Here is a 17,682-nt window from a genome sequence, read left to right on the forward strand (position 1 = left end):
CATGCCTGAGTCCTCTGTTTCTAATGTCCCCTGCTTCTCCTTTTGGATCATTGCTGGAGAGCTGGGGCAGAACCAAGGACAATCTTCTGGAATGGCCCAAACCAAGTGGATGTCACAGATGAGAGACCTGATTGAGCCAGGGCTGCAAGCAGTGCCTGGAAATTGCAGTAGATTTTTTTTTTTTTCCCCATAAAGAGAAATCTGATTGTTCAAAAGTATCTTGCTTGGATCTAGAGGCAGCAAATCCCTGGAGTGGCTGAGGTGATGAGGGCTCCTTTTAAATCAGTGTGACTGTCCTCACGTACAGCGTGTCCTTCAGAGCTGCTTCCACAAATACTCAATTATTCAACATCTGAAATCCTGTTTCATTCAAACACAGTTTTCTCTGCACAGTGGAAGTGGAAATTCCTTGAACATTCTCCTGTTTTCTGTTTTTCTTTGTTAATTCTTAGGAATTTTAATGAAACCACAGCTGCTTTAGTTTCTTCCATGCTGGCTTTCCCTGGGACGGATAACACGTGCATGAACGAAAGCAATTCGTAAGTAGTTCTTGGGGGTTTTTTCCACTTCAACTCCAAACCTGCAAGAGAATTGGCATGACACTATTAGCCATTAGACCTTAATAACCATCTTTGATCATGGGCAGAATTCTCATGCATTGGACTCCTGCATTATGAGGAGTGATAAGGAAGCAGCTTTGGTGGTGGCAGGATGCCAGGAGGAAAATGAGCAATTCTCCTCTCTTGGAAGTGGTCCTTGCCGCCCCAATAACTCCAATTATAACCTGAGCCCACACAGCAAGTCCTCAGCACAGTGTTTGCTACCTCTATCTAGAAGCTGTGCCATGAGGGCTGGTTTGTTTTGGGCTTTGCAGATAAATTCTCAGGATGGTAAAGTCCTAGGCAGACTTGAATGCTCATGAAGGCAAATATTTACCCTGAGTGTTTGCAGTGACTGTCCAGGCAATACAGCCCAGCACAGGAGTGCCCAGGGATTGCCACAACAATAGCCCTTATTTCTGGGCAGGTTTCAGATGCTTTTGGCCTCTGAGTGCCAATTCCTTGCACTATCTGCTGCAGGAATGAAGTGGTGCCTGGATTCCATCCGATAGCTGAGCAAATCCAGGCACAGGGAGCAGCAGGGAGGGCTCTCTGCCAAGGGGCATGGGAGGCAGCAGCAGGCTGGAGATTCCCTGAACCACCCAGAGCTGACAAGAAGCTCTGCTTTTCTGCTGGAGCTGCCCAGCTGCCAGCCTTGCTGTCATTAAACATGACAGCAATTAGCTTCGTTTGCACACCTGAGCCCAGAGAGCCTCAGAGGAAAATGTGTTCCTTTTCAGGCAGTGTTTAACAGAGGACATGCTTGGCCAGTGGATTACCAGTGGAAACCAGAGAACTAAATATTCTGCCTGCAACTGCACAGATGGCATCCAGGTAACTTGGATAAACCCAAAAGTGAGGGGGCTTGGGGGATAACTGGGGCCTTGTTTGTTGGGAGTGGTTTTATGGGCTGGCATGATGCTGAGAGGGACTCAGCCTTCCAAGTCCTCCTGTCTGTCTTTGGCCTTGTTGAATCTGCACACTGGATGACCACTGTCTGCACCAGCTTGGGGACAGGAAAGGAGACAGCATCCTCAGAATATTCACACCCTAACATCCCTGCCTTGCTCCCCATGGTGGGAAAAGGTTTAGTGGTGGTTTTGGGTGTTGTATGATTGTCCCTTTTGACAGAGGTGAACATGTGTTCAAGAGGAAGATTTCATCTTATACAAGCACTGTCACTGGATAAAATCACAGCTACTTTTGCTGCTTGCTCTTCAGAATTCAACTTTATGCAAAGTCTAGATCTGCTCCTTGTTCTAAATATTAATGATTAATAAGAATAATTTGCATTACAGTGGTACCTACAGTGCCAGATATGGCACTGCTGGGATTTGCCTGCACATGGGGAAAAGGCAGATTCTGCCCCAAGGGTGTTACAGTTTTAGAGCTCAGTTTGGGGCTGAGCTCTCCTCCCTCCAGTGCTGCTCACCTGTCCTCAGCTTTTTGCCATAGCAGATAAACTCATGGCACAATGTGATGCCTTTTAACATAAAGGATGTACTTAGCTGAACGTTTCTAGTCATTCTTTCAAATGCAGCTATTTTGTGCAGTTTTCTGGACATACACCTAATTTCACATCATTAAAAGTATTGGCATAATTTCTCCAGCAAGTTGGGATAATGTTCAAAGCTGATTCTCACCTCTAGCAGGCACAGGCAGGTGTTCCTCAGCATGGAGGAAGCTATTTTGTGTGTTCAGATGAACAGATGCACAATGGGGGAGTCCAGGGCTTTTGTTCTGGATGAGCTGAAGGAAGAAGCCAACATGCTGTCTGGGAGGACACTTCAAACTCATGAAACACTGATGTGACTTTGGCCCTCAGCATGTTAAATTATATATTCAGGACTAATTCAAGGTTTCTCTGAAGCCCAGGAAAACATTTCCAGTGACTGACAGTAAAGCAGAAATAGAGTGTAGCTGCTGAGAAATGGAAGTTGAGAGTTTGAGGCCACCACAGAGTTTTCTGCTCTGTGAGTTGTTTTGCCCTCTGCAGTTGTCTGTGCAGTCACTCTGCTAAGTAGGATCAGCCTTAATTCAGCCAAAATCTTCCTCCATAGCATGAAGCACATGTCAGGGTCCCAGTGATGCCAGGAGAACTGAAGGGTACATTTAAGCAGAGGTTGTTTTTAAGCACGTCCCTGAATGCGCTGGGGACAGTGTGCAGGGCTGTGTGCTGTGTGTCCCTGCACCCTGGCTGGGGAAGGAGCAGCCTCTGAAGGAATGCTGCCATGGCAGGCTCTCAATCTTGTCCTAGTGTGGTGGTTTTCAGTTAAAACACCAAGTTTTTCTTTGTGTCCCCTCAGACATGTCCACAGACAAACTACACTCCCCCCCACAGAAGGACCTTCTCCACACGGACCCTTTACAACGTGACAGGGCACAATGTGGAGAGCTACATCCTGGCAACCACCAAAGACTTCCTGCAGAAAAGGTGGGGCACAAACCCCTCCCTCTGTGCTGAATGGCACTGGGAGCAAGGCAGGACATCCTGTGGGGGTTCTTTCCTCAGGGTCACCATTTGTGACAATGTTCCCAGGGGTCCCAGGATGAAGGAAGAGATGAGAAAGTTGACTCCATGTTCAGAAGGCTGATTTGTTATTTTATGATATATATTATATTAAAACTATACTAAAAGAATAGAAGAAAGGATTTCAGCAGAAGGCTGGCTAAGAATAGAAAAGGAATGAATAACAAAGGTTTGTGTCTGACCTAGACAGTCTGGACAGCTGGGCTGGGATTGGCCATTAATTCGAAACAACCACATGAGACCAATCCCAGATCCACCTGCTGCATCCCACAGCAGCAGATAAGAATTGTTTGCAGTTTGTTCCTGAGGCCTCTCAGCTTCTCAGGAGAAAAAATCCCAAGGGAAGGATTTTTCATAAAACATGTCGGCGACAATGTCCCACATCCCCTCTGCCTCAAGAGGTGGCAGGACAGTGGGGGTTTAGAGTCTGCTGAAAGGAGCTGAAGTGTCCTGCAATCATGGATAAAAGATAAAGGCTGGTGCAAGTGCTCTGCTTGATGGAGCAGATCATAGCCTGGGGATAACGTGTCAATCAGCTGGCATCTTGGGGCTGAATCTGCAGACAAGCCTTTGTCTGACTCAAATCTTTAAAAAGAGGAAAATCTGATCCAGCCTGTCATGAAGTAAACTCTGGGGAGAGATTTTCCTCCAGATTTGACTCTCTGAAGAGTCCCAGTGAGCGCTTCACTTGGAGGAGTGCATCCATTCCAGTGAGAGCAGAGTCTGAGCATTTCCTTGTGCTGTGGGGTGGGTGTGAGCTCTCTGCCAGGCAGCTGCACAGCAGGGCTTGGGCAGAGGTCACCTGCCTCTAAGGCTGGCAGGAAATGTGTCCATCTGCCACTGACAAACTGAGCTGCTCATCTCCTGGGTCAGAAGCAGCATCTCACCCCAGAGTGGCAGGCTCACAGCTCCAGGATCTGCCTCAAAGGGAGGCTTTCAGCAGCTTTCTGACAAGGCTACCAAGCTTCTGGGGTTTTTTCCCCCAAAGAAAGGCTCCCAGGGGAGAGGTGGCAGGGCCCCACCTGGGATAAGCTCTCTGAAGTCAGGCTGGAATTGCCTGGGGGGACAGTGGCAGTTAGCATGGCTCATCCAAGGCAATCAGGGCTTTGGGATGAGGGCAGCAATGCATTTCCCTCTGGTTTTCACTCAGGTATGGTGGCTGGAGCTTTGGGCTGCCTTTGACACCAGATCTGCAGTTTGACATCAGGCCAGTGCCCCCCAACAGAACACTGACTAAGGTAACCAACCTCCACCTGCTCACCCTGGTGTGGGACACAGGAGAAGCAATGTCAAGTTCATGGAAATTCCAAAAAAAACCAAACAAAACCCTCTGAAATCTGCAGCATGGCATGACAAAGATGACTTGCAGTTCATTTTTTTTTTCTCTCCCCTTTTCTCTCTTTTCTCTCACTTCTCTTGCTAGCAGGAGGTAATTTTTCTGCTGTCATAATTTTATTATACAGAGGTGAAAAGATCAATTAGTAACACTTTTATCTCATGAGGGGATGTATGTACCATAACAAGGGCTGGTGCATTCTGATATGCCCATTTCTCTGGTTCAGCTCCGTGAAAATGAAAAACACCAGGGCTAAAATGTGAGGTGGTTTGCAGAAGTGAAGCAGGACAAACCAACATGTTGTCAGTAATAATTTCTCAATTGTGTGCAGGTGTGGTACAATCCTGAGGGTTATCACAGCCTCCCAGCCTATCTCAACAGCTTGAACAACTTCATTCTTCGAGCCAACTTGCCAAAAAATGAGACTTCCAGATATGGTAAGTGTCCCTTTACAGGAGCAGAGAACTTCTCCCCTTTGGAGGGATATCCTGCTTCTGCTGAAATCAATGACAACACTTCCCTTGACTTCAATGAGGCCTTTCCTTTACTCACTGTTCTGCAATTCCTTTCCAAACAGAATTCAAGAGCATGAATAACTCACAGAGTTCATTTGTCTTAGTCAGAGGCTCAGGGGAGCTGGGCAGGGAGCCCCAGGTCCTATGTGAAACACTTCATCTGAGACATGCCAGCAGTTCCTGATGGATTTAGTGCCTCTCATGTGGCACTGCAAGGCTGTCTCTTGAGAGGTGCCCATCAGAGAAAAGCTCCTCTGGGTCATCTCCAGGGGTGGGTTAGACTGGGAAATTTTAAGATGTCACCCATCTGCTGAGAGCAGCCCAGGGTGTGTGGAGATTAAAGGAGGAGCATAGTTTCCAGCTGTGTTTTGACTCTGACACCTGACATACACAGATCCTGGAGTGCTGATGGCCCATTTGGAGTCCTCATAGCTTCTCCTCCATAACACACTGCAGCAACCCAAATTCCTGCTGGTAAACCAGGGCACCTTGCCTTTCCCTTTGCAGTTTAGCACCTTTCACAGTGCAGTGTGGGCACAAACCTGTCTGCAGGTGTGTCTGCCTCCAGAGAGGGCCAGGGTGCAGAGACAAGAGGAGATTTATCTTGCACAGAGATGTCTGGGCTCTGCTCTGCCAAGAGCAGCAATTGTGTCACCCTCCTGACTGACCTTCTTGGAGCTGCAGTGCCCTTCCAGCCATGTCTAGCCCTGCTCACCTCAGAGGGCTGCTGTCCCTGGTGACACAGGGACGGGTGGCAGTGTCTCTTGGCTCACAGGACACGCCTGAACTGAGCTATGATGGAACCAGGCATGTGGCCTGAAGCTTTGTGTGTGACACCCTGAATTCCAGCAGCAGCAGATGCTGATCACAAGTGGCCCCCAGTGCTTCCCAGCTCACTCCACTGCACTGAGACTCCCCTCCCAGCCAGCTCAGCTCACAGGGAGTGACACCAGAGCCTTGTCCTGGCCACCCCCTCAGTCAGGGCCTGGCTGTCCCCTCTGGGGTTTGCAGTGTGCCCTCAGCTCACACATCACAGAGCTGCCCAGAGAGGAGACCCCAGCCAGGCACTTCCACATCCCAGAGCAGCTGAATTATTAAGCAGTGAAGCTCCTTGCTCTGTCTCTATTCCCAACACATGCTCTGTTGGGAAAGAGCAAAGAGCAAAGGCAGGAAGCTCTTGTGAACAGCCAGAAAGTTTTCACAGGGAAAGTTTTCTACCAGCAAAATAGCAATTTTCAGGGGGAAAGAATTTTGTTCCATCTGTCCCACTGCTTCTGTGGTTTTGGAAAGAAATGCTTAGTAGTAAATGACCAGACAGACAATTCTGTGCTTCCCACTAATCATCCAAGCCAGAGAAGGAGAGAAATAAAGTGAGTGGATGAGGCTGGTTCCCCTGAGGTGGAGTAAATCCAGTCTGAAATACAAGAGAAGGCACATTCCTTGGGGTATGCTCCTGGCAGCTCAGTGGAGTTGTTGTTGTGACAAATAAATGATGGTTTAAGAGCCATTGAAATGGCCAGATCAAAGTGTGTTGTCACTTCAGCACTCAGAAAGAGGTGCCAGTCCTGCTTTAGAGGTTTGACTTAGACTGGGTGTATTTTAAAAAAATACATAAAAAGCTTTTTACCCTGTCACTAAGCAAGTCATAATAGCTTTTGACTTCTGTGTATTGTGCTTTCTCTTCTCTCAATCCCAGCTAACAAAAAAGGAGGAAGCATTGAAATGGAAATTTTGACTTCTAGCCTAAGCTCCAGTAAAGGAAAATGGCTTCATAGTGAAGTATTAACAGATTAGACAGACAGTATCTTTCTTTCTCTCTCTCCCTTTTGGAAAAGAGAAACATTTCCTGGCTGTTTGTATGGCTTTATCAGCAGTCCAGGATTTTAATCCCATTTCTCTCACTGATGACAAGACTGAGGTTTGGTTGGGTTTTTTTTTTCCCTCCAAAATTAATTTCTGATTAAATCCTTCCTTTCAGATTCATTTGCTCAGTATGGCATTTGGTCAGCTAAACCCTCAGGCTCCTCCCTTCTGGTCCCCCTGTCAGAGTGCCCATTCTTAGGGGAAATTACCCAGGATAATTCTTCATCACATCATTCCTAAGGTCTGCCACCTGGCTGTGAGGAGTTTAAATTCCACAAGTGGCATGGTGTAGAAAATCTCTGGATTTAAGAGCAGCTGGAGGTCCCCCAGCACTCCCTGAGGCATTTTTTTAGATGTCAAAATACGAATTGAGAGCCACAATTTTAGGCACATAAACATGGGAGCCCTTTCTCAGGCTCTGGAGTCTTAGAGACTGGGCTGGGCCAGGGCAGAGCCCTGCACTGGAGGTTGGGGCTGGCCCACCAGTGCCCCTCTGTGCTCCTTTTGCTTTTGTGGGCACCAATTGCCTCCAGACATGAGAAGCACTGTGGTGAACAATACCAGTGTCTTTTGGGCTGGGTGTTCTCCTTGGAGAAGGAGTGCTTAAACCTCATCTGAAGAGACCTGCACATAAGCAGAGAATTTCTCAGTTGCAGTTTGGGCCTGATACAAACTCATTTTTAATAGATTGGGGTTTTTTTGGAAAACATCACAGGGACTTATTAGTGTGATAATTAAATTTTTGCTAGTAACTTTGATCAAAATTCTCTTTTTTTTTTTTTTTCTAGCTTTTTAAGACAGAACAGTTCAGAATTAACTCCCTGCCACACTGGGGGCAAAAGTAGCTTACCTGGGTTTCTGCTCTCACCTCCACAGATCCCATATGGAGAAAGAAAAACATCTATCACAGGCAGGTAGCAGTTGTGGAGGAGGGCAGCAGGGAAGGAATTGTTCCTGGTGATAAAAGAACCAATGGAACAAGGTGGGCTCAGCAGACAGCAGCTCTGAAACAGAACACATCCATCAGTCTGGAAGGAATCAGTGCTGAGGGATCTGAGCTGGACAGCACAGCCCCACAGTGCCTGATTTGAGTGGGGGAAGGGAATGGGGCTGGCAGCCACACAGCTGGAGGAGCAGGGCCCAGGGTTTGCATTTCAGATCTGCTTGCAGCCAAGTGAAATCCTAGGAAAAAGGAGGATGCACAAAATCCTGCCCGAGATCACACAGAGATGACAGAGCAGAAACACACTTTTGATCTGCTTTTCTTCTCTTTTCTCTCAGTTTTCTATACTGTTGTCACTATCAGGAGCTGGTGAAGGAAGCTTTAATCTGGACACATTTTCAATTTCTTTTTTTCTTTTCTTTCCTCCCATAGGTATTTTCCTATCAGCTCACCCATATCCTGGAGGACAGAGTCAAGAACAAGTAATGTAAGAAGATTCATTTGGCTGATGCCTGAATTTTTTTAGCTTTAAAAGGAGCAAACCAGCTTATTGCAAGCCATAAACCAGCCTAAATTCCTGCATATCTTTCTCTAAGTGATGAAACTGTTCTCACTCATCTTCATTCCCCCTATTCATGAATAGTGTCCTACTTGCCCCAGAACTGGGGATTCCTGGGGGTTTTTTTTTTGGCAGGATCTCATGGAGATCTGGAGGTCACAGTTACAGCCTCACACATTTGTGTGCTTGGGCATATAAATAAATAAATAAATAAAAAAGGATTATGATGATGTGATAATAGTAATTATGATGATGACATTATTTTTCTTTTGGCCCTTCCACTCCATGCTGAGGTCCAGCACTCCAGCTCAGTCCTGTGAGTCCCTTTTGCTGGAAATCATTGCCATCAGCAAAAGGAGCAAAAAAAGGAAGAAATTCTCCTTTGTGAGGGGGGTGAGTGTCCCAGGCCAGGCTGGACAGGGCTTGGACCAGCCTGGGATAATGGAAGGTGTCCCTGCCCATGGCAGAGGGCTGGGATGGGCTTTGAGGTCCCTTCCAGCCCCAAACCATCCCTGGATTATAAAAGATCTGTCCATGAATCAGGACCTTATTGCTTCTGAGCTCTGACCAAGCCTCACAGTGAGGCAAATCTGCCACTTTCACTCACCAAATGCATCTTTCTCCCCTTTTTTCCCAGGCTCAACAGCTTACTGGACATCATAGTGTCCATGTCTGTTTTGGTGGGCTACTCCATCACCACTGCAAGCTTTGTGCTCTACATGGTCAAGGAGCACCAAACCAAAGCCAAGCAGCTGCAGCACATTTCAGGCATTGGGATGACAACCTACTGGGTGACCAACTTGGTTTATGATCTGGTAAATAATTCACATTCCTAAATGCACCAGGGGGAGCATTACATACCATGGGGGGAAAAAAGTTCTTTATTTAAAGTTCTTCCTATTGCTACCAAGAGTGTTGTGCAGTAATTGTTCTCCAAGGCAATGGGGAAGATTAGATGTGAACTGCAGCACTGGATTCTGCCAAGCAAAGGCATTCCTGCCCTCTGGAGTGGTGTAAAACACCCAGCACATTTACATGGGAGCAGGCTGCAGCTTGATTTCCATCCCAGCACCCAGCTGCTGCTCTGACAGCTTGCAGGGCTGGATCTGCTGTCAGCCAGGCTCCCCAGCTCTGGGGTGAGGCTTTGGGGCTCGGGGCTGCAGCCACTCTGGGATCCCACAGCAGCAGGCATCCCTCAGCTGACACAACCCTGCTGGGCAAAACCCCACCTCTGGCTGGAATGCTGTCTGTAAGAGTCTGTGTTATAAAGTTTTGAAGCCAAGAAAAGCTACAAATGCAGTCTTGCAGGACCTGAGCAGTTCTGTTTCACAGTGCTGCTTGGATGTGCCTTGCTGAGCTCCCAGCACTGTGCTGCATTCCCTGGCACAGGTGTGCCCCTGTTCCTCCTGAAGTTGTTTCCTCCTGGGGCAGAGGGTTCATGGCACTGTTGGAAAGCATTGCTGGGCCAAGGGGAACAATGTTTGGAGTGTCTGTAGGCTGGAGTGCTTTGTGTGTTCTGCATTCCCCGTGGTGCAGGCTCTCAGACCCTCACACAGGGAATGGGCAGTGCAGCCAAGCTCAGCTCCTGAGCCTGGGCACTGCCAGCTGGGCTGCAGTGCTGACCTGCTCCCCCCATCCCACACAGATCTGCAAGAGCCTGAAATCCCAGTGATTCCATTGCTTCCCAAAACCTCAAGGCCATTTGGGTGATTGACCCTCTTTGGTGCAGGGAGGAATGGAAGGGATCACAGGCAGCAGCACAAGGATGCTCTGCCCTGCAGGAGGGATGGAGGGGATCCCAAAGCAGCAGCACAAGGATGTCCTGCCCTGCAGGAGGAGTGGAGGAGATCCCAAAGCAGCAGCACAAGGATGCTCTGCCCTGCAGGAGGAATGGAAGGGGTCCCAAAGCAGCAGCACAAGGATGCCCTGCCCTGCAGGAGGAATAGAAGGGGTCCCAAAGCAGCAGCACAAGGATGCTCTGCCCTGCAGGAGGAATGGAAGGGGTCCCAAAGCAGCAGCACAAGGATGCCCTGCCCTGCAGGAGGAATGGAAGGGGTCCCAAAGCAGCAGCACAAGGATGCCCTGCCCTGCAGGAGGAATGGAAGGGATCACAGGCAGCAGCACAAGGATGCCCTGCCCTGCAGGAGGAGTGGAAGGGGTCCCAAAGCAGCAGTACAAGGATGCCCTGCCCTGCAGGAGGAGTGGAGGGGATCCCAAAGCAGCAGCACAAGGATGCCCTGCCCTGCCCTGCAGGAGGAGTGGAAGGGATCACAGGCAGCAGCACAAGGATGCCCTGCCCTGCAGGAGGGATGGAGGGGGTCCCAAAGCAGCAGCACAAGGATGCCCTGCCCTGCAGGAGGAGTAGAAGGGGTCACAAGGCAGCAGCACAAGGATGCTCTGCCCTGCAGGAGGAGTGGAAGGGGTCCCAAAGCAGCAGCACAAGGATGCTCTGCCCTACAGGAGGAATGGAGGGGATCCCAAAGCAGCAGCACAAGGATGCCCTGCCCTGCAGGAGGGATGGAGGGGGTCCCAAAGCAGCAGCACAAGGATGCTCTGCCCTGCAGGAGGGATGGAGGGGATCACAGGCAGTAGCACAAGGATGCTCTGCCCTGCAGGAGGTGTGGAAGGGGTCCCAGGGCAGCGTGGCCCCAGCCTGGCTGGGCAGTGCACAGCAGGGAGGGTGGAGCTGGTCTGTGCCTGCCTGCCCGCTCCGGGCCCTCCCTCCAGCCCTGCATATTTGTAAATCAGCCTGTGGCAAAATCCCCGGAGTCCTTGCACAGTCGGTATTCAGCGGGCTGAAACTAATCCAGCGCTCTCGGCAACTTGATATTTCTCAGTGAATCCCTGCCAGTAAATTCTGCTAAATCCCAGAGCAGGGGAGGAGAGGAGCTCTCCAGGCAGACATTTGGTAGATCTCTGGCTTGACTCGACACTATAAAGACTAGATTTACAGGGCACAATGAAGTGGTCTGACTGCAAGGCTAACAGAAAACCCAGAGGGGTATTTTTCATTCACAACCTTTTTTTTTTAAGTACTTTCTGCCCACCCTCCTCAGTGCTGAGGCTTTGCCTATTCAAAGAGGCTTTGTGGGTTTTCATCTGCAATTCATCTGGGGGGAATTGAGAGCCCACCTGTGATTGGTTTCCCTAGAAAAACCAAACCAAGCTGCATTTGTTGGACCAGATTCAGTCCTGACATTGTTTCTTCTGTATGGTTGTAGAACTGTTGTCCTAGTAACACCTTTTTAATATCATTTTGCAGGTACTTTTTATGGTCCCTATTGGACTCTCAGTAGGAGTTATTTCAGCCTTCCAGATCCCAGCTTTCTGCAACAACAGTAACTTAGTGGCAGTATTTCTTCTGCTGTTACTCTTTGGGTAAGTGTGGAGCTTAGTTATTTAAATATCACTGCACAGGGTAAGGAAGTGGATCTTGCAGGCTGCTGCAGTCTGAGATCCAGGGGGGAATATCTGGGCTTTTCTCTTCAACATGCCCTTCACAAACAGTGACTGAGTTGTTCCTTGCAGGAGCAGGGAGGTGAAGCATTGTTGTCATGCTTCTTTATTCAAAGCAATCCCTGTGTGAGGATATAGAAATATCCAGGAACAGCCCAAGCTATAAACAAATGCTTGCTGACCTCTTGCAAAGTCCAAGAGCATTTTAATATCACAGAGCAAAATAAACAGCAGTAGCACAATTCTGGAAAACTTAGACAAACTCTGCCTGGCTTTGAATCCTTCAGGCCCAGTATCTCTGTTTTCAGGGGGGTTCCATGTTCAAAGTATGTCTCATAAACCTTTTCTCCAAATTCTAACAGACACAAAGGCATTTTTCCTTTCTTTAAGCTCTGTCATGTGGAAATGTAATTACATGCCAGAACAGAACTGTTGTGTTCCAACTCTGGGAGTGTTCAAAGCCAGGTTGGACAGGGCTTGGAGCAGCCTGATCTAGTGGCAGGTGTCCCTGCTCATGGCAGGGGGTGGAACTGGATGGGCTTTAAGCTCTCTTCAAACTCAAACCATCCAATGATTGTGTTGTCTGATGTCTTCAGTGGTTTGTTTTCAAAGTAGCCTTTGAGTTACCATGGTTTTCTCTGCACTGTTGGTATTTATAGATATGCATCATTTTCCTGGATGTACCTGCTGGCTGGGCTTTTCAAGGAAACAGGGATGGCCTTCATTGTTTATGTCTGTGTCAACCTGTTCTTTGGCATCAACACCATTATCACTCACTCTGTTGTGTTCCTGCTCTCCCAGGAGAAAGCCACAGACCAGGTAGGAGCCCCACAGGTACTGACCCTGTGGTGACCCAGCAGGAGGCTGCCTGTGGGCTTGGTGGCTTTGATCAGGTCTCTAGCAGCTGGACACAGTCACAGGATTTCATGGGGTTCCCTACAGACAGGACAGGAGTCACATATGGATCTTGCTTGTCTGTAAATCTGCACCCCCAGCAAAGAAGGAAATGATGGTGACAGAGGGGAGAACATGAAAAGAGAGGGAGAAAACTGAGGACAGTTTATAACCACCCTGGTGATGGAAGGTGGAGGGCAGGAGGTGGTGGAGATGCTTGATAAGAAGTTGTTGATGGACACTTCAAACCATTGCTGAGTTCTTGAGCATGGGCTGGGGGGGGTGACAGTTGAATGTCACTGCCCTGAGTCTGACATGGGCTGCAGTTAACCCAGCACCAGCTGTCTGTCATTTCAGTCTGTAGTGCAGTCATCTTCTCCCTGCAAGGATGAAAAACAACCCAGAGACAGTGATGATTCCCTAAAGTAAAGCCCTCTCTTAAACTGAGATCTGCCTGGGAATGGCTGGGATAAAATGCACACTTTACACTTAGGTTTCTTTCTTTCTGGAGAGCAATTACAATAGCTGGGTTGGATTTTTCTCTCTGTCTGGACAGAGTTTGTTCAGCAACCCCTTGGATTTTAGGGATATGCAATTATGATCACCTTTCATCCTTCTGTGCCCCAGTGGCAGGGAGTCAGTTCCCTTCCATGCTAATTTAGTGCCTCTCCAGTTTGCTTTGTGCACTAATCCTTTCTTCTGCTAGAAATGTACCAGAGTTCTTTGCTGTGAGACTGCACTGGGCTGTTCTGCTGTGAATTAGCTGGAAAAGCCCTTCTGTGTCTAGAAAAGCCAAATCTTTTGTTTTGTGGAGATGTTTGTCCAAGGAAAACAGACAGGGCAGTGCTCCAGGGGAGCAGATTAGGGGGGCACAGTGGCAGGACTCAGCTCTGGCTCCTGGGTGGGTTCAGAGTGCTGGAGCAGCAGCAGGGACCATGCTGGGAACTGGCTGCTGTTTACTATGGGTGATCACAACCTCAGAGCTGCCTGTTGACTTTTATGACCTTGTGCCTGTGAAACGAGCTGTCTGCAGAGCTCTTTGCTCTCAATTTATCTCTGCTGAGACACAGGCAAATCCCAATGTAATTGTTACACTTCAGTCCCACAGTAAAACCTATGAATTTATTCCATGAATAAAAGCAGTGACTGACTGTGCTGCTCTTTGTTTTTTTTTTTTTCCAGGGCTTGCGTGATCTTGCTGAAAATTTAAGGCATGTGTTCCTCCTGTTCCCACAATTTTGCTTTGGCTATGGCTTGATTGAACTGTCTCAGGATCAGGCACTGCTGGGCTTCTTAAGAGCCTATGGAGTGGACTACCCTGACAAAACCTTTGAGCTGGACAAGACCACGTCCAAGCTGCTGGCCATGTTCATCCAGGGCACCGTGTTCTTTGCCATTCGACTCACAGTTCACGACAGGATGGTCCAGAGAGTCTGGAACAAGGTCCTGGAGTAAGTAACACCTGGAGCCAAGTCCTAAGTAACATCTGGAGCCCAAGTCCTAAGTAACACCTGGAGCCCAAGTCCTAAGTAACACCTGGAGCCTCACTGGGAGCAGCCCCAGCCACAGCTCCATGGTCTCATTCCGGGCTCCCACACCATCACTGGCAATTATCCAGCCCACAAATTTCCAGGACAATTTGTGAATGTGGAGTGAGTTTTCTCTCAGTTAATATTAGAATATTAACTACCAGAGGTGGAGTTTACAGAGTGCCCTGGTAGTTGGTGCTGGCTGGCACTGCAGCCCTGGGGTTGGTGGCTGGATGCTCAGCTGTTGGTGAGGGCAGTCATCCCACTGACAGCCTCCTCTGTTTGGCTCTCCCCATCTCCTCTGCCCTGGGTGCACACAGAGAGGAGTGAGAACATCCCTGTCACCTGCATTAGGAGCTGTCCACAAGGCAGGACCTGCTCCAGCCCAGAATATCTGCTGAAAAAGAGGGGAAAAAAAACAGGCAGGAAGAGAACACTGGGTGGAGCAAATAGCAGGAGAGAATAGAAACTCTGAGTATTGTGTGCATGCCCTGGGATCTCACAGGGAGGCTCCCCGGGATCTATCCCGGCTGCTGCTGGAGGCTGAGTCCGTCTCTGCCCTCCCCCAGGTTCCTGTTTGACAGAGTCCATGGCAAAGCCTCCCTTCTGCCCCCTGCGGCCGTGGAGGATGGGGATGTCCAGGCAGAGAGGAGCCGGGTGGAGTCTGGCAAAGCTGACTTCGACGTGGTGCAGCTCCAGAACCTCACCAAGATCTACCACCTCCCTCACAAACGCATCACAGCCGTGAAGAACATCAGCCTTGGCATCCCTGCTGGGGAGGTGAGCGAGGGGAGAAGGCTGCAGGCACCTTCCCCTCTCAATGGCTTGTTCTGCTCTGGCCTGTCCCTTTCTTTGCCTCATTTATTGGGGTTGCAGCAGTGACAAAAGGTTCCTGGTAGATTTGGGACATCAAGTGACAGTTTGAAGGCCCTAGAAGGAGGGAAGGTGGATGGGAATTGATGGAGCTCTATATTCAGAGCAAAATGGCTGCATGCTCTGTTTGTTCAGTGCAGTCTTGGGGGGGTCACTGGGGATCACCAGGTGGTGAATGAGAACAGCAGGACGTGTCCAGCTGAAATTATTCACCTGAACTGCATGGGACATGGTGAGTCAGGCTTATCTGCTTGTGTTATCCCATCAGGGGAAGACAAATCACTCCAGATGAACACACATTTTCATGAATCAGGACCTAAAATTAGCTCCAAAGAAAAAGCATTCTTTGGTCATGTCAGTGCAGCTGCCTCCCTGAGAGGTGAAAAGACAGGAGTACACAGAGCACCCCTGAGATCCAGAGGAAACTGGAGACCAGATTCTACCTCAGGCTGTGCACCTGACTTGTGGGGAAGCTTGGAATTAATCCTTGGCACCTGGTTTATTTTAATGGCCTGGGTCCCACTGAGATGAAAGGACAGTATCCTCACATGGACACTGTGCTGGTCTTTATGGCTGAGCATTTTTTATAAGCCAGGACTGGCACTGAGGTCTCTGACTTCTAGAAGAATTCACTCTGATGCTGGTGGGATTCAGGGCACCATTCCCCACCTGTAAGCAGGAGCTGTGGCCCTGCACTGCAGACTGTATGGACCTGTATGGACCAAGGTGGGGAAGAGCCCTGGATTGCTGTGCATCCCCAGCACAGGAGGACTTTCACATCAGCTGGTCTGTACTAATGATGGCAAAATAACAGTAATTATCAGCACAATGGAGATGCCTGATGCAACACACAACTGCCTATCTCCAGCCTTAGCTATAAAATGTGGATTTTTCCACGACATGCAGGAAGACAATTCTTCATCTTATTAAGGTAGTGCTCTGGTGATACTATGTAACAAAAACCTTGTGTTGATGAAGGTCTTAACCAGTGCCAGCCCAAACCTCACTCACCCCATCCCCAGGAGCAGCTCTGTCCCTGTCAAGGGGAGGCTTGGCACAGATGAGCTGATGAGGATTTGGCCTGAGCTCCTGCAGAAGTGCACCTCACAGTAAAGGGACTGACTCTACTGGACACACATCCTTGGTTCTTCACCATGTTAAACAAATGGTGCTGATATAAGCTGGAGTGTATGGCACCATAAACAACTCCACTGTAACACTGGCATGCTCTGAGTTCCTCTGGCAATTCATCTTGCTCTAGGGACTGGTGAAAGAAGGGGCAAGGTGCACTGAGCACCCATCTCAGAGCAATATTTCTGCATTACAAATACAGCAGGTTTACATCTTGACTTTTTTTTCCCAGTGCTTTGGCTTGCTTGGTGTGAATGGAGCTGGAAAGACAACAATCTTTAAGATGCTGACAGGGGATATTGGAGCATCCAGTGGAAGGCTGCGGGTCCAGGATCATTCTGGGTATGGAGGATGTGATTTCTGGGGAAGCAAATCAACCTGAGAGCAGTTTTTAAGGCTGGGTGGCAAAGGAAAAGAAATGTAAAAGTCTGAAATAAAACACTCAAACCAAAGCCAAAGTAAATAAGCCAGGGAATTCATCCTTTGAAAGTGACATGGTTGCTTCTTAGGGGATTGCATTTTGCTGCTCAGAGGTGTTTGTTCCACTTCAGCCCATTGCACATGAGATCAGGCTCAGATCCTGAGCAGTGTGATCCCACTTCTAAGCCAGACCTGGAGCCCAGCAGGGCTCACCTCAAAGCTTTGTTCACCAGGTGTAGGCTTGGTGGCAGCTGTGCCACCTGAGGTGCTGGCAATAACTGGAGAGCTACATACTGGACATGCAGCCTCTGCAGAACTGGGGGCCTGAAAGCTGGAGCTCTGCAGATCCATCTTGCATTTTCCTTCAAGGGTTGAGGAGGTTGGTAGGGAGTAGGAGAAAGAGATTTTCTCCCTCCTGTTTGATTCCAGAGCAATTCAATGAGGTTACAGTGATGTGAACCTCCTTACACAGGTCCTTGAATGACATCAGTGAGGCCCACTGGCAATTCAGTGAGGTTACAGTGATGTGAACCTCCTTACACAGGTCCTTGAATGACATCAGTGAGGCCCACTGGTCACTCTTTGGCTACTGTCCTCAGGAAGATGCCTTGGATGACCTGCTGACCGTGGAGGAGCACATGTATTACTACGCTCGGCTGCACGGCATCCCAGAGAGGGACATCAAGGGAGTGAGTAACAAGGGCTTTGACTTGCAGCATTTCTGTCATTTGGAGCCTTTAAATCAGTCCTTCATTAGACACATGTGTGGTAATCCACGGGCTGGACAGGTTGTGGTAGCAGAACTCTTGTTCCCTAGGTTGTACTCCAGCTCCTCCACCGGCTGAACCTGATGGCCTACAAGGACAGAGTGACCTCTATGTGCAGCTATGGCACCAACAGGAAACTGTCAACTGCTCTGGCTCTCATTGGCAATCCATCCATTCTGCTGCTGGTGAGAAATGGGCTCTTGTTGAGGGAAGAGGAGCAGGTCCTTGGGCTGGCAGGAGAACTTGGACAGTCTCACAAAACCTCCT

General features: G+C 48.9%; 1 protein-coding gene across 3 annotated transcripts in view; it reads left to right on the forward strand.

Moving 5' to 3' along the window:
• The window catches only part of ABCA12 (ATP binding cassette subfamily A member 12), an 81,617-nt gene that overhangs the window by 58,838 nt on the left and 5,097 nt on the right, over positions 1-17,682 (forward strand). For 2 of the 3 annotated variants that reach the window (XM_059868216.1, XM_059868215.1), the window contains 14 exons: positions 453-539; positions 1,340-1,433; positions 2,906-3,033; positions 4,280-4,367; positions 4,797-4,902; positions 8,219-8,273; positions 8,983-9,160; positions 11,608-11,723; positions 12,461-12,620; positions 13,878-14,146; positions 14,794-15,004; positions 16,461-16,570; positions 17,193-17,337; positions 17,466-17,600. In XM_059868216.1, the coding sequence (XP_059724199.1) occupies positions 453-539; positions 1,340-1,433; positions 2,906-3,033; positions 4,280-4,367; positions 4,797-4,902; positions 8,219-8,273; positions 8,983-9,160; positions 11,608-11,723; positions 12,461-12,620; positions 13,878-14,146; positions 14,794-15,004; positions 16,461-16,570; positions 17,193-17,337; positions 17,466-17,600 (1,882 nt within the window). Of the gene's footprint in view, positions 1-452; positions 540-1,339; positions 1,434-2,905; positions 3,034-4,279; positions 4,368-4,796; positions 4,903-8,218; positions 8,274-8,982; positions 9,161-11,607; positions 11,724-12,460; positions 12,621-13,877; positions 14,147-14,793; positions 15,005-16,460; positions 16,571-17,120; positions 17,338-17,465; positions 17,601-17,682 lie in introns of those variants that run through there. The other variant, XM_059868217.1, reaches the window with a different exon arrangement.

This window comes from Haemorhous mexicanus, chromosome 26 (assembly GCF_027477595.1).
Source record: "Haemorhous mexicanus isolate bHaeMex1 chromosome 26, bHaeMex1.pri, whole genome shotgun sequence".
NCBI lineage: Eukaryota > Metazoa > Chordata > Aves > Passeriformes > Fringillidae > Haemorhous > Haemorhous mexicanus.